Genomic DNA, 25,555 nt, shown 5'->3' on the forward strand with positions numbered 1-25,555 from the left:
GCGGCCTGGGTTGATAGCTATTCAACTTCTTTATGACATAAATTGCAAATCTCGTTCAGGTAAAGTGTCAATTTGTGGTAAGTGGTAAATGGACTGTACTTAGATGTACAGGTATTTCCAACCACTCAAAGAGTTTTAAATACTGAGAATCATTCACCCATTCACACCCCCTTCATGGAGAGCATGCTCTAGCGAAGCTAACATTCATACAAATTCACACACCGTTGGCCATGCCATTGGGAGCAACCCAGGGTTAAGTATATTGCGCAAGGATACATCGACATGTTGACTGCACTGGGATCAAACACAAAACCTTCTGGTTGAAAGACGGCTGCACTCCCTCGCAGCCACAGCCAAAAGAAAAGCATACACCAACAAAAATAGTGATGTGTCCACCCTATCAACATTATGAACTGAAGTATTAAAGCTTTGGTAGATCATATATCTTTGGTTTTACTGGGAAAAAGTGTAATCATTTTAACATAGTCAGATGGAAAATGAAAACTTATGGCTCTGTTGTCAAACTGTAGAAAAATGTGACTGTGAAAAGAGTATTTGGCCAAACAAAGGTTAAGAGTGAGACCTATCAAAAAGATAATCTGACAATATCGGCAAAGCGTTGCAGTGACGGAGAGAAAATATTGCTAATGGTTTTGCTTTCTGCTATCTATTAGCATCGTTTCTCTCTGTGTCTGAAAAGCTTTGCTGATATTGTATCGTGATAGAGTCATAAAACACAGAATGCCACATCTAAGTGCTTTACAGGCTCCCGGGTTTGCAAGAAAAAAATATGGCAACTCTCATAGAATCATTGCTATGTAAGTGCATCGGGATCACTATCACTCTGAGGATGATGTTAAAATGAATGACAGTTATTCGTACAGGTTATATTCTATGAAGTACCTTCATATGCCTGTGATCAGCAGCCTTTGTTTCTAGTGTTTGGTGTTTGCCAGTGATATTCCACTCACAGCCAAGGTGAAGGGTATTTTGTGTATGGTACTCGAAGCAAAAAATCTTTATATGATAGAAAAAAACATTTTCCAACATTCTCACTGTCAACCAAATTGTCTGGAATCGCATATCCATTCACGGCGAGGTTTGTGGACTGTCACTATTGTATTTTTTAAATGGGACCTGTGTGGCATTTTGCCCCAAACCACATTTCCTCCCTCAACAGCTCGGGTGATGTATAATAGCAGCCACCAACACAGCTTGATAAAGGTTATGACACTCTTAGGCTGTAGGAATGTACTATATTAATCACAGCTATTGCCCTCCACACACAAACTGAAGAAGTATAAAGTTCATCTGAAAAGTGCATTTGATTTGTTTCATACTAAATCTCTTCTGCGTTAATTGGATAATATATAATGCAAGCTTCTGATAGTGACTATAATTACAGAAACATTTTGCCTTTTGCCTTCACAAGACAGCACTGTAATAATATATACATTTCACATCTAATTAGCATTTTCTCTGGACAAGGGAATGTTTTTAGCTTTACATAAAAACAAAAAGATGATGTATAGTTTTTTTATAGTTTTTTTTTTCTGTAAGGCTTCTCAGATTTATGTGCATTGATATAAAGTCTTTTTTAGAGTAATTTGTTGAATTCAAGTATTATCAGAGTAAAGAATGTTTTCCAAAATGAACCAACACAATTGTTTTCAGCCAGTGCATGAACTTTATTATGTAAAGAATGCATGAAGGTTGATTTAAAAACAGGACAGAACAAGAGCCCTCTGGCCTCCTACCCTTCTCTCTTCTGGCTTTCTCTTTCTATGAGAATATTCTCTCTGTCTAGATAAAATCAATAAGAAAACCGACAACCATACAATAGAATAAAAGTGGACACTGCCTGATATTTCTCCTGCGTAGGAACAGTGCACACACAATATGGAATGGATATACTGGTCTGGTACTCTGTCATTCCCTTGTAAGAAAAAAACAACTTCCTTTCACCATGTTGGCTTCTTCATGCTGACTCAACTACATATGGTATGAAGCTTTATACAGAGTTATACTGTTGTATTCCAGGTATAGATTGTTAGCTGGGCTGTGTGCAAATTCAGGACCAGATGTCCAAATGAACGGGACATTAAAGCAAGGAAAATGTTCTTGTTTTCATGTTAAGACTGGGGAATGCCGCTTTTTCTCTCTAGTTAACATTTGGATGCAAATAACGATTTCACAAAACTAGAAAAAAAGGAAAATCCAGGCTCACAGAACGACTCACAGCTGTTGTGTTGTTTTTGTGGCTTTATTTTGCATATTTACAGCTATGTGGTACCTCAGATTGGGTCATGGGGACAGATGGAAGGACCGCGTGGACTCAACAGAACATAGAGTTTGACAAGCTGTCATTGACGCTGGCATCCTTTCTTCTTGTGATATACACACTCTCAGTTTGTAATCAAATCTGTCTTTTGGCCCTTTGTTGCTAACATTGAGTGCTGCAATGAGCCGTGAGAGCGCAGACAAAAGTCTTACCTGTGGTTCTTTCTGCAGTCTGATGTGCATCCCCGAGTGGCCAGACACAGCTCTCTTCTCCACGGCATGATGCCTGAAGTGATAATAATCTCCAAAAACCTGCACAAACAGAAAAGGAGAATGAGTTCACCTGCAGCAGCTGGATGGCTAGATAACACTCACAAAGGCAAATGTGCAGACAGCGTTAATTTAGGAAAGAGCTGGAAAAGACGTCCATTTGAACATTGGAGCCAGGCATTCTCTGTCTATATATTAAAAGCTAAATGAGCATCTATTACCGTACAGGCGAGCATAAACCATTACAATATTTCCACTCGCAGCATAGTGCAAGAGTCTTAACCACTGAAGTGCTATAAAAGCCACATGAGAGAGCTGCAGCTGGTGAACGTAACAAAATGGGTCTTAAACCATTATTTAAATGAGTTATTAAGTATTCACTAGCCAGTGCAGTCTAAGATGTTTTGTTTAGGATTCGAAGAGAGCCCAGAACAATGTTTTAGCTGTGAGATAAATAAAAGAAAAAGCTCTCTATTCAAACACAACCTAGATGAACCGACGCTAACCTGGAAGTGGGATGAAGAGCCTTGGGCCCTTGGCAGGAGAAAATGTCAGACATATTTTCACACACACCAAAGTGCATCAACAGAAAGTCATCTATAACACAAGAGCAGCTACACACTATGAAACATGATTAGATGCATCCATTAGAGGTAGTGTTACTTCAAAGCTAGACTGAAGGATCGGTCACACATCCTGCTCATAAAAGAGCTTTTAAGAACAGGCCAGTGGGTGACATCTGTCACCAAACGGGCCTGAAACTTCAAGTAGGGCTTTTTTTAGTAAGCCTAGCTCTTAAGAGACATGTGGAGCAGCCTGCCTCTCCCCGAGTCACGGTCAAGGAGAGGTGACCTGAGAGCAAAATTGAGGTAAATAATTTAGATGTCCAGAGATAAAAAAAGACAAAAATAACCAAACAGTGAGCACAAGAAGAGAAAGAAGAGGAGCAGCCCAGCCACTCTTTACACGGATATTCACAGGAGATACGCCTCCATTTGAAGAGGAAACATTGCAATCTGTACAGTAGTGCCACTGGGGACTGGCTCACCTTCACAAGCCCAGTGGAGCGGAGGAAGAGAGGAGGAGGAGGAGAAGGGGTGACCGAGGGAGGGAACGGGGGGTGGAAGGCACAGGGTTTGACAGGCCGACCAGGCAGGATGGATGTGTGTGAGGCGGGAGAAGAGCAGACGCAGCAGGATGGAAGGCTCTCCTGGGGCTGCAGGCTGATTCTGCAGGCAGGCTGTCTGCGAGGCGACCAGACTGAGCTGGAGCTCAGAAGCAGAGTCTGGCAGCACTGATATAACGCTGCCAGTCTGCTGCCAGCCTATTACTATTCATTTGTCCAATATTTGTAATTAGGACCTGATTTTAAACCACTTGCTATGATCATTTCCACATAAACTGAGTGGCCATCAGTCGTAAATTACTCAGCGTTGAACAAAAATGATTACTTTTCTCTTGGAGTTCAGGTTGCACATAATTATGTGTGTTAAAGATGGATAAGCTGCTTTGTGAGGAGACAGCTCTGCAGACTGACAATCCTTCAATGATTAAAAATGTGGCAAGAGCAGTAAAAAAGTCAACATAGGAAAAATAATCTTACATGATTTGACTCAAATAGACCTGGGTTAAATAGCTTGAAAATGATCACTTCATTCCAAGATATCCAGCAGATATAAATATGCCAAATAGGCAATATACCGTTGTATAGCTTAAGTAATATAGCTTACAACTGACAGAAAGGTGAAATATTGTGGCAATAACAGGGTACTTTCCTTTTAAACACTCTTGTGAAAGATCCTATGTTGATGCTTACTTGACATCTTAAGTAGATTCAGTATATCAGCATATGACCTTACAGAAACCCCTCACGAATATAACATTAAAGCTATTCAAAAGGAAATAGCCTCTGAATGATGCAAGATTGAGGTGTGATGAGGGATGTGACCCAATATATTAATGAGACCTACTTTCCCATTGATTGCGGCAGGGCAGGAAGCTAATTTTCGCGGCACAGAGGTGGGTTCTCTGTCGGACAAACCTATTTCCTAGAGTGCTGATGTCCTCATTTAGACCAAAAGTATATGGGTCTTGGGAAATTGAGATGGAAATGGAAATGTTGGTGTAGCTGCCTATGAGTGTGGCTGAGTCATGCCTCTCTTTAGTTTGAACCAGAATGAATAATATTGCATGAGTGTGTGAGTGTGTGAGTGTGTGTGTGCCAGCGGTAATAATTGAGAGCACTGCAGGTCATTAGTCACCCTGCCACTATGCTGCGAGTCTGCCTGAGAGGTATACTGCCCTTTACACTCAAATCTCATGTGATTCTTGCTATTGTTTCTCACCTATTTCCATCTATACATAGTTTCCTCTAGTACACACTATGTTTTTCAAGACTTTCAACAATGTTGCCCTAAGGCCAAAAACAAATATGCTCTTGAAAAACCATTACATTCATTAATTTCCAGGCTCATGTATGTAATTAGAGCATGTTCGTAGGCCAGGGGTGGCCAACCCGCGGCTCTCGAGCCGCATGTGGCTCTTCATTTCATATTAAATTTTAATTGTGTGTGTTTTTTTTGCGCATATGTATTTAAGTTCACAAAGGGTTAACAACACACAAGTTCCAGGCCAATCGTTACACAGAGTTTTCAACACAGAAGTGCTTTAGCCAATCAGAACCCTGCAGTACCGGAGGCGGGATTTACTGCATGTGATGTGACAGTGAAGGGAGAGATCTGCTTCTGCTGAGAAGAGGGATGTGTGTCTGTCTGTGTGATGGAGTGTGTGTGTATTGGAGGGTGTGTGTGTCTGTGTGTCAATTATTGTACATTTTTAGATTTTCATTTTCAATGTGTGAGAGATAGAGAGGGGCACAGAGGAATAGAGTGAGGGAGCACACCAGTGGCGTAGCTAGGCCTATTTTAGGGGGACTTCAGCCCCCCTAAAATGAACATTTTGAAATTGAAAATATTTTTTTTTGTTAATATTTTTTAATTATCATATTAATGTAGACCACACAGTTCTATTAGATGTAGCCTCTTAATTTTGCTCTCAAAGTGCACCAGATGCATGCAATTCACTTTAAAATGTTTTAAAAACCTGCCCGGGGGAGCATGACCCGCGGACCCCCCTACAGGATGTGAAGTCCACCCCACCCAAACTTGAAAACCTAGCTATGCCCCTGGAGCACACAGAATGGTAGAGAGCAAAAGAGAGAGGGCAAGAGAGAAGTGGGGGGACATACATCCAGCATGTGTGTATGATGTGGCTCTTTGCAGTAACACAGTCAAATAATTGGCTCTTCGTCTCTGACTGGTTGGCCAACCCTGACGTAGGCTATAAGAGCAAAAGCCACAGAGCACTGTAAAAACCGGCTCCCATCTACTAAATGTGTAAAATAACATGTGAATCAAAGACAAGCTACCACTAATTAGTCGAGGGTCGCTGGCGAATGGCTTTAGATTGTGTGTATTCAGGTTTATTCCCCTTTTCACTTTATCCAAAACAGTATATTTCAGTTTATGTCCTCTGATAGTTTAAGGTCAGACTTTGGTTAAAATATCCTTCTAAACTCCAGTGAAAGTGACCATTGTGTTGTATTTTAAGATATAATAAATGGAGCACATTCATCTCTTTTTCTCCACTTAAAATGAGCTGAGCTCCAAATCCATGCACAGATAGAGCTTACATTTCGCAGTATTTTGATGTCCTTCATATAATATTCAAGAACTGACGGGGATTCTGTGGAGGACTTGTGCTGCTTTTTTCGTTGGCTGAAAATGATTCAGATTTTTTTTGTTGTTGTATGGATCACTTTCAGATTAAGATGTGAAACCAGAATTCAACAGCATTAGGTAAGACATAATGGTGAAATATTTCTCAGGCTAAAATCACCCCTGATGAAGCCAGGTGCAAGGTTATAAGTGCGATGTTATTGTTAAGAGTATATATCATTTATGTAATGTATTAATGGTTTTTGATCGACAATGGGTGAACAGATTGTAGTGTAAAATTGCTTTATTTTTAAAAGAGACCCTCATTAACTTTTAATGCTTGCCTGAGGACTTTTTCTCCAACATTTTAATGGATGAGTTTTTTGCCTTGACTTTCTTCAGCCTCCCCCAGAACCAACAGTGTGCAAAACTAGTTCATGTTCGCTAACTAAACAACAGGCCAAATGACTGGGACTGTGTTACATTATGCAGACACAGTCACCTACGGTAGTGTCTGGAGGCAGTTTGCCCAGCTAAAACCACAATCACTCAATATTTCACAGTTGTGTACTTAGTATTGTGAATGGGTTCTAATCGTTCATAGACATATTGGCCAACAAAATGTAATAAATAAAATAATACACTACTTTTTATATTTAATAATTGCAATATCCTGGCTACTCATTGGTAAAACATGTCACTAAGTCATAAAAGTTGTGTAAATTGATTTATAAACTATGTTTACTGTAATGCTAAAAAAATGCCTCTATAGCCTCCACAATGCAACAGCCTTCTCTTGCTATCTTTTCCTGTGAGTCCGCAAACTTGTGGACTTTTCCCTAATTAATCTGTGTAATTATGGTAATTTGCTTTTAGCATGGGACATTTTTATTTCAATTACATCTCTGTTTAATTCAGTGAATGTTTTGAAAAGTGGAGGTTTGTCTTCATTATGATTATGTGAGGTAATTGTCAAGTATTTCAAGCTTGTAATTTGAACAACTTTGAACTTGCAGGAGCATCAAAGATGTGTGAATCAACACATTGGCTGTGTTTGAGGGCAGCTGACGTTAAGATAGCTTATCAAAAGCTTTCAGTCAGTCCAAGAGATGTGTGAAGCATCAAAGGGGTATCAACCAGTTGCACCTTTTTTTCAGCCCACTCTGAAAGTGTTTCAGATGATTTTTATTTCTTTAATAATCCTTGACCTTGCCTATTTTCTCTCCCTGCTCCCACTTGCTGTTGGGCAATACATTTTAAAATACACGGTTCAACCCAGCATGTTCAAAAGCAGAGGTTACACTACATTTTTCTACACTCCACGGGGTAATTCAAGCCATCTGCTGACGTTATCAATCAGAGTGGTTGCTAGATTTCAAGGTGACTGAATGTGATGTCATGGTGTGTCTCTTACATCCCATACTCTGGTGTGTCCCTTTTTTTTGGATCCCTCTATGGTGGCTGCCTTGGTCTCAAGCCACCTCCCGCCACAGATGTTAAGTCAATATTGTCCACAGGGGATTGGCTTCAGATCAGTGGTGCCGAAAACAGAAATGTAGCAAGCTTTCACTGGGCTGTAACCTAATGTTATTTCACATTGCAGCGTGTGTGCATACAAGTGTATGGGCAACTTTCCAAAGCAAAAACTGAGGGAACGTTTTTTTTCATTCTCATCAAACTAGTGAGGATAAAATTATGCAGAGCACGCAGTTGTTGAGAAATGTGCCTGAAATTTCTTTCATATGAGACACGTTTTGGTCCCAAGTGATAGGCAATGGAAAAGGTTCATAGTCAGATCTAATTTTTCTTATCACCGCACTTAAATTCTGCAGGGAGACCTACAATAATTCCAATAGAGGTGTGGTAGTAAAAAGGCAGCATAAAATAAGAGAATGAGTGGTGATGTCAGCCGATTAACAATGTTTATCTGTGTGCGTATGTCAGTGTATTTGCTCGCATTCAGCTTGGGTACTGAATACAAATGTTCAGTATTCAGCATGGGAGCTTAAAAGGTCCACTACGCTGATATTGACTGTGACAGACTTCCACATTTAGTCTATTCCCTTAAGCTTGTGGAAAGTGCACAGAGGCAAATCCCCCTTATTGGAACTGGCGTCAATCAGACCTATCTTTCAGGGAAAAACACAAGCATCGATGGCTGCTTGGAGACAAAGCAATAATAGTAATTCACTTTAAACAGTGTGCAGTGTAATTCACAGCCTGTGATATATGATTTCTCTAACCTTGGTGGAAGATACAACAGTTGGCACATAAACGTGTGAGAAACACACAGCAATGCACACAATGCTCCTCTGCTGCTCTGTGCACTGGAGAGGCACTCACAGGCAGCTTCTGTTGTACATCTGAGATTGAAATGTCATTGATTGCCACACAGCCCACAAAGCCTTTCTCCTCTTTCACATGTTTTTTTTTTAAAACCTTGCCTCTCCTTTGATTTATGTTGCTTACTCAGAGAACCAACATCAGTTGTTAAGGCACACAGGAATTGATGCTCGTTCTGTTGCTTACAGTTTATATGCACAGCAAATGTGTTGTTGTGCGTTGGCATGGTGTGATATTTGCTGTTGGGTTAATAAAACAGTTGTGTTGTTATCGTCTCCACTGAGCCACTGGGCTTCCATAGTTTGGACTAATTACAGCTGAAACTCTGGGGTTCCGCTTAGCAGGAGAAAGTCATTATTTTACTCTGAAATAGAGGCTAATTGAGTGTTTTCAAATGAAGGGTAATTATTTGTCTGTATCTTAGCTCCAATTCTGCATGTTGCACGCCTCCTCTGCATTCAGCAGCTCAGGAGACTTGTTGTCTTGGGAAAAACTGAGCCGCAAAACTGTTTTGGCTAATTATGCGGCTGAATAGCAAAGATTTAACAAAATGCCTGTGAAGACCGTCCCTTCAGTAGTAGTGCAGAACCAGGAAAAAAGCAGCATGAAAGGTGTGAAAGCCGATTTGGGCCATTGAATAAATCTTCTGTAATAACATAAAGAAGAGACATTAAAGCAGTTGTTGGAAAGGCACAAAGACCTTGAAGGCAAATCTAAATCACGTTGTGTGTCCAGACTTATTCCTACTCTGGGAGAGTAAAACACATGGAATATGAAAGAAAGGAGGAAATGAAAGTGAGGCAGGAGAAAGAGATACAATAGAGGAGAATAGATTAGTAGAGAAAGGAGAAAAGTTTGAAATGGCTACAAAAGCCATGTGTCATACAGGACACTTAAGAGAGCCCCTACTGATGCCAGCCCTTTCACTTATACCACGTTCAAAATATATTTAAAGGGGCCTTATTATGCTCCTTTTCAGGTTCATATATATTATTTTGTGCCTCTACTGTCACATGTTTACACACTGCCTATGCAGCAGCACCTCTTTTCACCCTCTGTCTGAAACCAGAGCCCAGTTTATACAACATATCTCTTATGCCTTGATGCAATAGGTTTATAGTTACATTCCAGCAGACACATGAAATGGCCCTCGTATATTAATCTCAGGCCTTTGCTGCAGACATAAAAAAGAAAAATGTAGAAAAAGTAGCATGCCTGTATACTTTATCTCTGTGGTGTCATTTCTCAGAGAACAGATAAGGCACAGAGCAGGAAGAGGTTGCTTATCAAAATCCACACACAGTCCAACACGCACATACACACAGAGTAAAGCTACATCATCACTCTGATTCCACCAGCCTGCATATCGAACTCACAAACACGCTGGTGTTCACAGTGATTTACATGTGTGCTCTCAAGCACACACACCTCACACACACCGACGAGTCAGAGCTCTGGCCTTGAGAACCGGAGACAGAGACAGATAAAAAGACGTTACATGTGAAGGATAGCGTGTGTGCGAGAGAATGACCTTTAAATATTTTAGATCACTCCTTGTATTTTAAATTTGAGCTTTGTCCCACTGGGCTGATTCTACATTCTGTAATCCCTCGGTCGGAGAAATTTGCGACTCAAATTAGTAAACACTCAACTCTGACTATACTTCACCAGACTATTCATGGAGTCAAGGGAAGGTTGGATGCATTGCATTTTTGCAGCGCTCCAGCACAGCAGTGGGGCTGCTTGGATTCTCCATTTCTTCATTGATATCAGTAATCGTGCTGTTAACCTGCTCCGCTATTACAGAGCAATGGTCCATCTAGCCTAGGGGTGAGGGGTAACTGCTTATCCCTCAAAGACTTTCTGCTGGCAATTTTCATAGAGAAATTATGAAAAAATCAAGAGGAGAAAAAAAAAAAGAGAGGATCAGGGTTATACCAACAAATATTTAGATGCATTGGTAAACAGAATCATTGCATCAAACTGGGGCCACAAGGGGCGTCTTCCACTTGCCATGAGCACAAACAGGAAAAGACTTGATGATGTATGAAAACAACTTCAGCAGAAAGCATAGGATTGGCATCAAACTAGATTCATTTCCAAACCGTTGGGGAGAGGGTAGAGTAAACAGATATTTTGAGGAGAACAGCATCACTGCTCTTTGGATATAAAGAAACTATGAAGACAAGCGTGCCATCACGGCGTGTGCATCTGGCAAAGAGCTCAATGAAGCATAGTGTCATGCAAATAAGGAGGAAGACAAAAAATAGCTATAGAGTAAATTGAAAATAGAAGCAAAAACTTTATTGCGACTGAAAATGTAGTGAATTAATGTTACAGTGCTAAGTATTCTAAAGTACTGTTCAAGTACAACAGGGTGCTGTTGGCCTGTATGCATTGAGGGCAACATGTTGCCCTGATTGCCATGCCATAGAAATGTAAGAGCAATTCTGATCTGAATCAAAAAGCGCATACAACACACACTTTCCTTTCTTCCTCCTGTACTCTTTATTTGAATTGCGCCTTGATGACTTTCAATCTGTTTTCACAGTCAAGAAAGGGCATACTTTTCCTTGGAATAAAAAGCCGGCCGCTTGTTAGTACAGTAACTACATCCATGAAAAATCAATGTAAGGAGCACTCAAAGGGTTGTCCTATTGATTTTTCATAGACTCAGATCAGTCAATCTATCAATGGCTGCAAGATGGGAGGCCGGATCACTGCGAGAGGAACCGTGGCCGCACAGCTGTGGTGATTGACTAGGGGGAAAGGAAATGTGTAAATGTCCTCTGCCTGATATGTGCCCTTCACTTCAAGGGCTCAGCTGAAGAAAATGTAAGCTGTCAACACCTTCAGAAGAACAGCAAGAAGATGCAACCCTACGAAATTAACAAAAACAAAAACCTTGGAACAGAAACCCCCCACACTCTCACTAAAACATCACAGAGCGCTGAAGAAACACCTGCGCGCACACGCACTCACCGACTCACTTACAATTATGTATATCTCTGCGTTCAGCTCTCAATGTGTGCGATGTGGTCAATAAAAAGAGACGACTCCAGCCTCCAGCTGTCCCCTTCGGCTGGTTCCTCAGATGGTGGCCTGTTTAAGAGCGCCAGGAATCTGTGAGGCTGCTGTATTATTCATTTGCAGAGTGTAACTCAGCCCACTGCTCTATTCCACATCACCTATGCTGAATTCCCTGGTGCCAGCACAGCCTCTGTCAGGCTCCATCACCCTAGTTTTCAACAACTGAAGTAAATAGGTTCAACTTCCATTTCCATTCAGCACTCGTCAGTTTAATTCCTTTATATTATGTCTTTCCCCTCACCCCCCAGCGACTCTCCCACTGCTTCAGTCTATTAAAACCGACACGTTCAGTGCTTACATTTTGTCCCTCTTCTCATGTTGAGACCCTTATTAAAATCATTCATGTCTTTCTATCTGCTAAATATAAGCCTGGTGAAAAACCTGACAGATTCAGGCTGTATGTGAACGTGTTACAAATGAGACACATTTATCCACGGTTTGCTGGGCTCTATGTCTTTCAGCGCATGATGGGTTTTATGTGTAGCCTTTTTCTGAGGTGCAGTAGCGTTTTTTACTTCGCCTGCACAGGTCAGCACTTCGTGACTCGCCACACGCTGCAGTGGTTCCAGAGGTGAACTAGGTTAGGTTTGTCACTGGTAATCCAGCGATGCGATGCAATTTGGCGCCAGGATTGGGCTGTGGGCTGCCGGTCTGCCCAGAAAGGGTCACAAGCCCTTTCTTCAAGGCACACCTCTATTTCTTTCTCTTTTTCGTCACTTTAATAGAAGAAGCCTTACACCATATGAAACCTTGAAAACCGTATTTTTATGTGTGACTGTTCACTTTCATTTTATTTCCAGTAGACATCTACTTGCAAAGAAAATATTAATCTGCATTCTGATTTATATTCAACCAAAAATAAGTACTTTGAAGACACATTTTTGAGACAACTGATTATGACTGAACCACATAAAAGATTTTCCTGTTTTTAATATGAAAAGAAATCAGGACAAAGTATTATAGTTCCACAGATACAGTATATGCGTATTTATCAGTATACATGATGGGATTAAATGTTAATGTTCTTTTTCACTTTACCTATCAGGCAGGTAGCTCAGAAAAAGACTGTACTTGCCTGAGGTTATTTAATATATTTGTTTTCTATGTATAGTGCTATTATACCCATGGCCATAAGACCTGTACAGTTAAATATGATCAAATGGCAGCCCTAGTTTTCCATCTTCTACTCCAAAAAAAAATGTTGCATTTACTTAATATATAGATATACTAGCCGACGTGGCACTTTTAATTAGCCCCGGGCAAGTGGATGTGATACATACCGATTCTCAATGAAACTATTAAGTATAAAATAAATATAATCAGATGAAAAGGCAATACTTACGGGAACAACATTTAAAATGTGACAAAGATAAAAGGTTTCTAGAGTTAATTACAAATTACACAATTATGTTGTTGATACTTTCAGTCGGAAACACAAAGTATCACTCTGGGTTTCACTGTAATTACTTTCTCGAGTAGAGGATCGATACATTAATATAGATTTTCATTTAAAAGTCACACACACTCTGGGGGATACAAGTCCAGTGATCTGTTTCATAGTGACAATGTTACCTTGGATACTGTAAGCTAGTATTGAATGTGAAATATATAAAAAAAGGCATTCACATATGATAAAACAGAAATATGTATTTTAGAATAAAATGAAGGTGAAAATGTAATTCTATATGATTAGGTCTTTCTATTTGAACAGTACCAATTGAAAAGTGAAATAAGTATTGAATGTCACATGCAAGAGGCACATGGCATGAATTGAAATAATTGTACAGGCTTATAAAGAATATTCTCACATTCCTTGAGATCCTTCAGAGTGGCCACACAGATCAAAAAGAAAGACTCAAGCTCCCTCTGAACATTTCCAGAGAGGGGCCCAGGACACACAAGCAGCAGCAGCCATGGAAGTAGAGGAGCTACAAGTGTGGAGGGTGTGACTTTGAACCAGGCCTTGTCCAAATTCATGGTACATTAGGTCCATTGCTTGAACCTAAGAAGCACAGACGGTTGAACACATCAAAAAGTAGAAAGTTTGAGATTTGGGGTCTCTGATTATTGAGAAGGGTTTATTGAGCACAGTTTCATGAGTGCCTGAAATAACCTCTGGATGGGAGATGGTTTTGTGCCAAAATGTGAGGGGCTGGTGGAGCAGTTAAAAGCGATGGCGCACAATGAGTCACTGCCAAAGACTCTATTTATAAGGTCAGTGCACAGATGCATTGGAAACAAAAGGCAGATAAAGAAGCATATTGTCCATGTAAGCTTGTACACTCATGTTATGATTAATTATTAATATCAAACCAAAATCCCAATTAATTTGGGGTTACTTAAAAAGGTGTCATAGGGAATAACTGTCAGAGCTGCGAGCATGCAGAATTGTGTAAAGTAGCAGGTAAAATCAAAGGATGTTGTGCAGTTTGCTGACACTTTCTTGAAGTGCAGGCAAGAAAGTAAGAAGATATATGTATACATACATATTTTCTCTATTTATAGCTATACTTATGCTTGAGTGAAACTCTTGGATCCTGACCTCCGCCCACATCTGAAAAAGGAAGACTTTACAATCATTCCTCTGTTTTTTATTTATAATCAGCAAGGTACACACTCAGGTAATAATGGTGTTATTGAGACCATGTTCAGATTATTTAATGACCGAGTAAATCAAGGTAATAAACTGTTTTCTTCAGTGGCATTTCTTCAGTGGCATTCAGCCAAGCAAGGTGTGCTTTGTTATGGTGCAATTCAAGTCAAAATATTCATGGGCCGCAAAGAGCATGACATTTACATAAACCACTTCATCTCAACACAACACAGTGTGATCAGATGCATGAACGTGCAAACCACAAGGCTTTAATCATTTTACAAGAAAACTGTCAAAAGGACGAGACAAATAATGGGAAGATGAATAGACGAGGAAGAGCGTTGAACTGCAGTTCTTTGTCGAACATATTTTAGAGTTTAAAGATATAATAATGCAGCACACTTACATCCAATGCATCAGAATCTGAAGGACTGAACTACAACTCCACTTTGCTATGTGTGGTGTATGCATTTGTGTGGCAGCACTGAACATATGAGAGAACACAGCACTTATTATAAAGGACTCTTGTGCAAGGTCCCATGATAGCCTTCATAACAATGATAAATGGCTGTAGCATTCTGGTAAGCTACATCACATGACTGCCGCCTGTAAGTCTTTTTCTATTACAATGGGAGCATACAAGGAAATATTTCTGCAAAATAGAACAGGGGATTAACATCCTGGGAACCTTAGTATATTTTATACCCCCATTTTGTTTTTCAATTTCCTTTCATACATCCAGAAACACAGATATTTTTCTGAAGGCGGTATAAAGAGAGCCTGTTGTGTTGCACTGTTTGTTTATCCACAATCATCATATAACAGAAAAACAATGGAGCTGGGAGCACAATGCCATTCAGTTTATGAAGAAAACCCCAGGAGAAGAGTTTCAGTCATTCTTGACAGCCTCCATGGTGCGATCAGCTAATAGGTTGAAAAGATTCTTCTCAATTGTCATCATCTCTCAACAAAACGTACTCCACCCCCATAATGCTTTAAAAAGGGTGGCCGCATTGTGTCACGCATGCTATGATAATAATGATAACAGCTTGTAAATAAATCGAAACTGCACAATTATCTGCACCATGTTGCAAGATTAAATATGATATCAGGGTTGTGACTAAACCGAGTAACAGGGGCGCTGCACCATCTTACTTTCGGCGTGGCCCTCATACCAAAATGCGGATTTTCCCCGTACAATTTTTAAGTGACGCCAGAATACAATATATATGTTCGTCAACAACGGTATCATTCAACAAAAATATTAACATTGTGTCACAAAGACAGCGGTGTTTTAAGGGAGCTGAATAGGTGGACGAGTGGCAGGTAGCAGGCTTACACTGAAACTGTGATTTTCTTTTACTGTCCTTTTTCTGTAGAGGAAGAAAAGAAACCGTGAATCGCGATTTATTTGTTGTTTGAGGTGCAATATGTCTCAGCAGCTTTAAGCCATGAAGTGGGCGGGGCCATACTTTCGGCCGTAAGTGACGTTAGCGCCCTCATACTAAATTTTTCTAGAAAAAACCCTGTGATATTATACATTATTGTAGCGAAAACAGAGGCTTTACTATGCCCTAAATAAGTAATAACAACTGCTGAAATATGTTGTTTGTCAAATTAAAGGTTTAGTATTGTAACATTACCATCACTTCTACTGTACAACATTTGGATAGCCTGCAGCCTCCACTGCAGATCTAATGCAGCATAGATAGAGGACAGTGGTATGATGGGGGGGGGGGGTTACAAAAGCTACCAGTGTATACAAAAAGTAGACATCAATAACGCAGTCATATTTCCCATTACAGTATTATGTAGACTAGAAATGTATAGTGCTCCCTATTCTATCCACCCTTCTAATGGGGAGACATTTAGGTAGTGAGTGCATTACTCCTTATTTATGGCCATGTAGTATACATAAATAAACTTGCTTGTCCGGTCTCTTGAATAAAAGCATAAATCAAGGTGTATGGAAATTGCATTTATTTGATCAGTTAATGAAAACAGCCATTAAATGATAAAAGTGTGTTTTAGTTTGAGCGAGCCTCGGCACAGAGGAGAGAAAGTAGGTTCGGAGTCACAAGGGATGAGTATCATGTGCTGAGGACTACATGTGAATACAAACAGAATGTACTGCATTCGAGAAAAAATACCCCTTAGAGCCAATTTTGCACAGCTTAAATCACTGTTTATGAGAGAAAAACTCTTTATCAAGACCTAAGAGCGAGAAGGTTGTAAACTCCTATTGAACAAAAAGCCCCTGCTATGCTCTGGGTCAACGGCTCCATTCTTTCATGTCAATTTTATTTCATGGAAAACAATTTGAAGAATCTCTGTATCGTTTAAATTTGAGAGAGAACTGCTCATGCGGCTCGGGACTCTGTCTTTGCCCACAAAGGACTCTAAAAGGAGACTGAAAAGGGAGACGAACACTGCCAAAGTATTATACTTTCATCCCCCACTGTGAACATTATTCTTTCCACATGGCAGACACTCTTTTCCTTCTTTATTCAGACAGAGAATGATCCAACTGCATGAAACTGAATGTACCACACAACAATCCCCATTTCTGTATTATTGTTGACTAACACGTCCAGCCCTTGAATGTCTGCACACATCATTAGTTAATTACACAAATGTTCATGGTTGATTTTAAATCCAAACATTTAAGAGTAGCTTTTTTTAATAAAAAATATATCAAAGGTTCATTGGTCCATGCAATGTCTGTTTGCTTGTAACTTGTGTTTGAATAATGTAGGAAGAGACAGGAGCAGCCACTCTCCAATGTCAACAGTTATGAAAAACAAATCCTCCAACTTTCTGTAAACTCCTGGAAGAAGCTACCTGATCACCAATGGTGCCTAAATCCGGGCGGGACAGCTGCCTTGTTATTTCAACATCAATCTCTGTCTTGTCTCGGCTAAATTGCATCAGCTCCCAATTGACCAAGTGTCACGCTTCAGAGGGGAGCCTGATATCTCCAGCCTCGCAGACCTTTTACTTTCCCATTCTGCTTTCCCCAAAAGGTCATATTTCTACTTTTATAGCAACTCAAAGAACAATTTGCTCTGCACAACTTTTTCTGGCATCATATCAGCTTGTCAGGCTTAGGAATAAAGGGAAAAAGAGAAGGAAAAAGTTCATGAACTAATGTGCTTGGCCTGGCTGTGTATGACAATGAATCCTTGAAGATTATTTTGGTGCCAGTGCTGGTTGATAAAAGTTTTACATGATTCTTTCTTTTTCTCATTAATATGAAATGAATACATTATTTTTGCCTTCCCACGCAATCCCTGAATCACAGCAGAACACAGCGGGGAGGTCAGGGAACACAGTCATTTGTTTGCTCCAAGACACATGTAATGCTACATTATTTTTTTGCTTCACTTACATTAAAGACCCCCCGAAGTAAAATGAAAAGATGGCGTGCTGGCTTTTCATTGCTGCACCAGTCTGTTGAGTCTTGGATCAGAAATAACACGCGTAGTAAGAATCCATAATTGAAAAGGACTGATATGCAAAACTCACTTGTAAGTAATTGTGAAGTGAGCTGCCTCATTTTGCACTTGAATGCATAAAAACTGAGCTGACATTTTTTGTCATCCAGTGAGATGAATGTGTAAGTACTCTTGGATGATTTCCAAAGCAATATGTGCAAAGAATCTTTATAATTATAAAGCTTCAAGATTCTGCACTATGGGTAAAATACATTTAACTACCGTATTTCATCACAGCTGCTATGGTTTTGATAAATATCTATACAAATTCAAAAGAAAACGCTAATTGTTGCGAATGCGTTCCACAGAGGACCCCTGCTGAGCTTCAGTCCAAAGCTCCCTTTCATCAAAATGAACTCTGTGTACTGAGCTCCGATTAACACTTCATGGTGTCTTTAAATATTCATGCCAAATGACTGGTTGCATGTTAAAACAAGACAAAGTCCAAGTCACTAGATTGGCATCCAAACAGGATATGAAATGTGATAAATGAAAAGCTAAAATATCAAATCAAATATATCATTGTGAGTTATCCTAAGAGGTATGACATTTCATGATAGACAGAATCTGAGCGCACAACAGAGAAACTAATATCTATTTAATAACCTGTCTAGTGTCCTCAGTCACAGTCATATTACATGTTTTTCATACATTTGTAGGCTTCAGATTTCCCTGTCTTTTTTTTTTTCATGTTTTTGTTGAGCGGGGATAAAAAATAAATGTTCAGAGTTTTTCCCAGAAGGAGGAAATAATGGCTGAGTGAGCACTAATCTGATCCTTCACTTGCACCTCTGGGTAACAATTTTCCTCCTTGCCTAAAATTGTATTGTTTTATTTCTCATTTATGCCTGTCTTCATACCCCCCATATTACATTTCTAATATAATATTATTTTATTATCAAAAAGCCAGGATCAGAATACTTGCATGAAAAAGGAAAGTAGAGGTAGAGAAATGTAATTTTATTGGACTATGGTAAAAAAACAAACAGAGCAGAGCAGTGAGTAACTCTTGGCTTGAACAGTCCTGTTGTTTGTTATGCAGTATGCTCATAGGTTATTCCCAATGTGGAGAGCCCAAGGCTGACGAGAGATCTGTGCATAGATTTTTTTCATCCTGTGGGCAGGGTAAGGTATTAGCTCCAGGCTCTACAGTACTGCAAAGAAATACACTTTTTGGATGTATTAATCATGCTTAGTACAGTAGGAGGTGTGGTGATTGCTCAACTGCTTAATTAACACCAATTGGACTCAATTAATCAAGCTGGCAATTAGCTTTAAAAGGGGGCTTCTTTTGTGTTCAATTATGGGAAATAAAATGTATTCAGTAAAGACCACAAAACGTGTCCTCCATGCTGTTTAAACATTTTAGAAAATGTAAATGTTTTTCTTTTTTTTTTATTGCACACTAAAAAATGGATATACGCACATTGTCTCCGACCAGTATTTGTACTGTGACAAAAGCAGCATCAGCCTAGAAAGTAACGTCATTAACAGCAGAAGCCTTAGCATTTATATTACTGTCAGTGGCAGCAAAAGTAGTGGCAGTAATAGCAGTTGCAGTGATAGTGTCAGTTTGTGCTTTATAACCCTGGCAAAGGAGCGAGTCATTTCATTTGGATTTGATTATCGCAATTTAAAGTGTTTCATATCGATTGTTGCTAAAGCCGGAGAAATTTGATTATTTCTTTAGGCAGATCGATACACATAATTGGCTTCATTTATAATTGATGAATCGATGCGACAAACACACCTCCAGAGTCTTACAGAGCCAGTGCTTCTCTAAGGATTTCGCAGTGATATTGCAAATGTCTGTAGACAGTCTGACTTGATGGGGTTCACAAGAATGAGCCACTGCAGCAAAACATATCTGACTGTACGTTAGGCCATCTGCTTTTAAACTGTTTGAGTTGATGTTGACTGTTACTCAAACTGTTCTGTAACACACACCTGAATGCTGCACAGGCAAACACCCTGAGCGCAACATTTGCTCTGAGTAAAAATATGCAACAGCCAAGGATTTATGTGAATAATGTCAGACACAAGACCTGCACACACATAAATTACATCAGATCTGCAGCTCTGATAGTCTGCTCACGTACATATAACTCTCCGTTGCAAAGGAACCTTTTGGAACATTCAGCGAGAAAAAAACCAAGGACTTGTGATTATGAAATGTAACAAATTCCTACATCAAGACAAGTACATTTTTCAGAATCTAAAATTGTTCAAAAGGCTGGTCCAGAGCAGTTTTCATTCAACAGGATAATTAGTTTTGAGAACCTCCTCTCTAAAGCTAACCTTTCCTAAACCTACCTCTTCAAATCAACAACACAAACTAAACCTTTTACCATCCAGGTGAATCACCACTCAGAGAGTCTCTACAAAATACCAGGATTAACAGCATTAAGAAATGATATTTGTTATCAGGCTCCTTAATTGAATTTCGCATATTTCCATAATTGTAATTTAGGTGAATAATACATATTAAGCTCAGTGAAAGTTCAGTCAGGAGATGGCTCTCATTCATTCACACTCAGTCTCTAGCTTCTACTCAATAAGCTTACTATGGGCAGACACTTTTTTTTTAGTTACTTTGACACAAACTCCTTGAGCAAATCATACTGTTGCTGTCAAACTGCCACTTTCTCTGCCTGTCTGTACCTCTGTCAGTTATCATTACAGTGCAAAATGTGACCATCTTTTATCCCATTCACCCAGTTCTCATCACTTCCAGTACCCCGGGTCTCTTTCACTGAGCTCATCAAAAGTCTTGCTCCAGGCTCCATGCAGATCGTCAGCCAACTTTCTTCATGTCTCCACCACCACCACCACCACCACCACCACCACCACCATGACTTGTAAGTACTTGTATGTAAAGCGCTTTGAGGGGTCGTAAAGACTGGATAAAGCGCTAAAGTACTGTCCATATACCATTTAGACTCCTTTTGGGGAGAATAATCTCTTTCTCACTTCATCTTTTAATTAAAAAAAAAGGCAAATATCTCTGAAGGGATATTCCTGTACATCTTATCGCACCACTACTTTATTAAAAATATAGACAAGACCCAAAGATTTTTGAAACTCCTTCGCTCACGAAACAAGTAAAAAAAATTGATTCAAAAATGTGAAACTCTCCGGAATATAATTGCAGTGATGCAATCAACGACAGAAATGGATATTCTCCAATGTAAAAGGCCAACTCCAAAAGTGCTTCTCAATAGCAAAATATTCCAAATCCTATAAAGACTTGAAATATTGTAAAAGAATACTCTAGAACTCTCGGATGAATTCTGAGGTAAATTGTAATGGGCATCACATTCCTATAGTGATTGTAATCCAGTGAACAAATCTGATGAAAATAGTGTTTGATCAAGTGTTTTGTTGCATTGAATTGATTGTTTACACTGTGCCATACATACAACTCAACATACAGAGCATAGCTGTGGAAGTGAAATTTGTGTAGCTGAAAGAGATAACAAAACCCATGAAGCGGTGGCTGTTGCAGTGGAAGCCGAGGCTGAATTTTATTTTGCTCCTTCCTCCTTGGGAACAAAAGTCAATGCAATACAAAAGGAAAGTTCCATTATCCATATAATCAAAGCCATCCTGAATCAATAATTTTCAGATTATGAGTAGTCTTAAAAAAAGACCTCACTGAAGAAAAGGGACCTGAATGGAGGCAGACAATGCACACACTTGGCTGGCTCCATATCTCACCGGAACAGACAGCAGTCTGATGGACTTTATCCTTTGCCACACACTTGATCTATACTGTCTTTTCTTTGAGAAATCAGACAACCTTAAATCACAAAACCAACAACCCCCTTTCTAACCTTCCTTCTCTGCCAGTCCAAAACCTGCCTGCCAACGTGTTACTGATGTGCTCTTAGTAGCAGGCTTCACTACAGATTTTTGAAGATTCCTTTTCAAATCCCAGTGTTGACTACCTTTTAGTAATGATTTGTGCAGATTTTCTGGCACAGCAATAATCCATTTCTAGGGGACATCTTTGGAAACAACTAAGAAGTCTGTCGCTGCAGGCTTCATATAATGAAGTGGTGCATTTCAATGAGAGACAGCTCTGGGACGAGGAGGTGCACTTCACTCAGATCAGTAAATACTGAAAGAAGTAGGCACCAGAGGATGAAGAAAGGGAGGAAGGACAACTTGAAGAGGGGAGAGAGCACTATAGGGACAAGTAGAAGGGAGACTGACTGGGGACCAGACCTGCAAACAACCAAATATCGGAAGTGATTAAAAGGGGAGGTAAAATGGCAAAAAGCCACAACGGGAAATGAGAAAATTGCTAAGCAACACTTCCCAGATTTCAAAGGTTTTTGTGGTAGCACAAGGATTATGCTCAAATAGAAAATATAGCTACTATAGCTGTGTCCAAATAGATTATGCTTAATTTGACATACTTTAGAGAGAAGCATGAGAAAAAACTGCATAAAAAGGCAGCCGTCAGCCATTAGTTTAATTTACATTTCATAATTAAGTACAAATACCAATAGGAAGAGGATATCCTCTAAATGCTAAGTTGCCTTAAGAATATATGTGTGGGAATGGATTGCCAGGAGAAATGACTCCCGTCCCGCAACACTCAATCTACTGCAAGTAATATGTTCACAATATTCTCCATGGCAACCAAATAATGCCAGAACAGGCTTTATTGGTGTGCTATTGGGAAGACATTCACAAATGATTTACAGTATGGCTGTGAGGCAGTAAACAAGAGCAGAAGGTTGCACCGAACAAGAAGATTACTAACCATCCGAAAAACAAATGCACGCAACACACACACACAGGAAGGGAGAGAAGGAGAGAGGGAGGGAGGGAGGGAATGTAGCTATCTAATACAAAAAGCAACCAAGAAAGACCTTGAGGTTAGAGAAAGCTAATTTGTGAAGCCAGCAGGCATGACAGCACAAGCTACTGGGTTACTAATTTGCAATTTACCAGCTGTTTAAGGTCAATAAATTGTGATCCAATTCTTTTTAGGTTAGTAAGGTTTTCTTCATGTTAAAAGTGGAATTCAAATCATCAGCCATAATCTGGTGGATGTTGCTTTCTCATTGGCTAGAAAATAAATGCACACAATGTATTTGAGTATATGATCTGATATCTGTTACAAAAAAATGAAAAAGGTCTTTTGACTGGGGAATTAGTAAGGTATTTTGTGAATTTATGAATAACCTGATGTTATAATTATGTTATTCCAATAAATGAAGTGTTTTTATTATTATTTAAATTCCTTAGCAATATGTATACAAATTTTGTGCCATAATTTAACATTTTAACTGCCCTATGTAGGGAGACTTATTATATCCTCTGATCAATTCAGGATGAGCCAGAATCTGGGTGTTGAGAAAAAGCTGTGGCTTGCATGAATAAAAATGCTATTACAGAAAAAATAACTTTTCTTTTGAATTCTTTTAAGGATACAACTATCTACATCACTTTTATGTTGTTGTTATATTGATTTGCCTACAAGGGCACCGCAGCCAGGCTGTTTTTCAAACCAACTAATTAAAACTGAAATGACAAACACAAGTTTGAATAAGTTGCCATTTTCATTTCACACTGTTTCTATAAAATTTAGATTCAAATTGATTTGGAATTTGCATCCTAGCGAAGCTGTAGTATTGAATTGGTTTTATAAGATGGTCAAGTATTGGAGGGAAATTACTGAATAAACACATTCTAGGGCCCTCATCTGTGTGCGGCTTTGGCTCATGTCATGCAGCCTAATGATGTTTGGAAGGAAATGATGCTTTGAGAGTAGGAATTAATTTGGGCAATGTTAATGATGAGGAACTTAGCAGTATATTTCCCAACGAACTGAAAATGTAAACACACTAAGAGCATTGCTCTATGATGAACACATCGTAGCTCCAATTAGGCATACAGTCATCTCAAATAATAAGTAAGAAACACAGTTATCAACCCATAAGGCTTAATGTAAGGTATTACAGTGTTTTCACAATTTTGTCAGAAAGTAAAAGTAATTTTGTCATCCATGTACATTTTGGTCATTACATGACAAAGAAGATTTTTTTTAATACAAATAGGAAGATGGGTCCTTAAAGGGGGCCTATTATGCTAATATTCAGGTTTCACAATTGTATTTTGTTCCTATGCTGTGACATGTTTACATGCTTTAATGTTCAAAAAGGTCTTTATTTTTCTCATACTACATCTTTTCACCCTCTGTCTGAAACCAGAGCCCAGTCTGCTCTGACTGTTTAGCTGGCCGTCTATGTTATGATTGGTCAACCGCTTAGCAATGTCCCGTCCCTTAGCGCTAGCCAATAGAAGCGCAAATGTTACATAGTTATATCACTATGATATGGGTGTTCAATGGAGGCGTTTCAGGCTGGGGGGGGGGGGTTGTGTGTGAGAGAAAGTCAGCTTTGCAGACCATTTACATGCAGAAAAACACACTACAGGAAAGGGAAACCCAAAGCAGCATAATAGGGTCCCTTTAAGATTTGTTTCAACTGGTTTGAACTTCATGCATTGCATTTGAATATGAACACTTGTTTACATTGCACATCAAACAATCTGAGATGAATCACATTGGGCATGAGCTAAAATAAATATATAAATGTAACTTCTCCAAAAATATTTATTGCTGTGACAAAATGTAACAAAACAATAAAAGAACAAAAGACAAAAGAACTAAAAAAATCATACTGAAAAAAATCTTGGGACATTAATGGGACAGAGCGAAAAATCACAACAGAGAAAGAATCTTATGCTTTCTTAGAATATTCTCCTGGTACCATTATAATATATTAGCACCACTAGAGACTGTCTGCTGTGATTCGTTAGTGCCAACGGCAAGACTTCACAGCTTTTATTCAGAGAGGCACTCCCTTCAAAGTCCTGGGGGAAATAGAAGACAGCAAATACTGCAGGTGCAGGCAATGCTGCAGAACAGTGTAGTATGGGTTTACGAGTGAAGTTAGAGTGCTGAAGTGTGAGGATATGAACATCGCAGGATGGGTACACACTAGAGAGAAAAAACAACACAGACGAACCAGAGAGGAATAGAGATACTTTTGATGTTCCTTTTAATAAACTATTACCTTAAAGTGAGGAAAAAAAACAACAGGAAACCAAATAAACAAACTACCATACACACACGCACACATACACACAAACATGCGCCTCCAAATTGCAGAGAAGCCAAATGAAAGGTAGATAAAAGTAATGACACTATTTGATACAATTGGCTTGACAGGGATTGCTTTACCAATTAAACTTAATTATTAAATAATCAAACTCTGCTCACCCACAAAGCAAACTGCCTTTGTGCATTCTTAAAAGCGTCAGTGTCATTTCATTAAAATCTTAACTCAATCTTGAGGTGTTGTAAGCAGCAAGATAACTAGATCCGAAAGAGAGTGAATGATACGTATTATGTGCATTTATTTTGTTACATTTCATGCCAATACACCTCATTTGGATTGAATCAACAAAGAGAGAGGGTGAGAGAGAGAGAGAAAATTGGCTCGTATGATTGTGCATCACACAGTTGGCAGGGTAGCATGTGCAGAGAAATGGACAATGGCCTTGGAACGCATTACATTCTCTCTAGCACAGAAGTGGTATGTGTCTGTGTATGTTTGGGGCTGTGGTGGAATGAAATTACAAAAGAGTGCCCTGAAAAAGACAGAAATTGCAGAAGAATATTGAATTTTTAAGGTATATTATAGTATCATCAGCCAACAAAGGGTGAATGCAATCAAAAATTTGCTCACCCA

General features: G+C 39.3%; 1 protein-coding gene across 2 annotated transcripts in view; it reads right to left on the reverse strand.

Annotated features, from left to right (window-relative positions):
• The window catches only part of furinb (furin (paired basic amino acid cleaving enzyme) b), a 71,147-nt gene that overhangs the window by 35,561 nt on the left and 10,031 nt on the right, over positions 1-25,555 (reverse strand). For both annotated transcript variants that reach the window (XM_063876323.1, XM_063876315.1), the window contains exon 3: positions 2,494-2,592. In XM_063876323.1, coding sequence (XP_063732393.1) covers positions 2,494-2,592 — 99 coding nt within the window. The remainder of the gene's footprint in view (positions 1-2,493; positions 2,593-25,555) is intronic.

Source organism: Eleginops maclovinus, chromosome 2 (assembly GCF_036324505.1).
Source record: "Eleginops maclovinus isolate JMC-PN-2008 ecotype Puerto Natales chromosome 2, JC_Emac_rtc_rv5, whole genome shotgun sequence".
Taxonomy (NCBI): domain Eukaryota; kingdom Metazoa; phylum Chordata; class Actinopteri; order Perciformes; family Eleginopidae; genus Eleginops; species Eleginops maclovinus.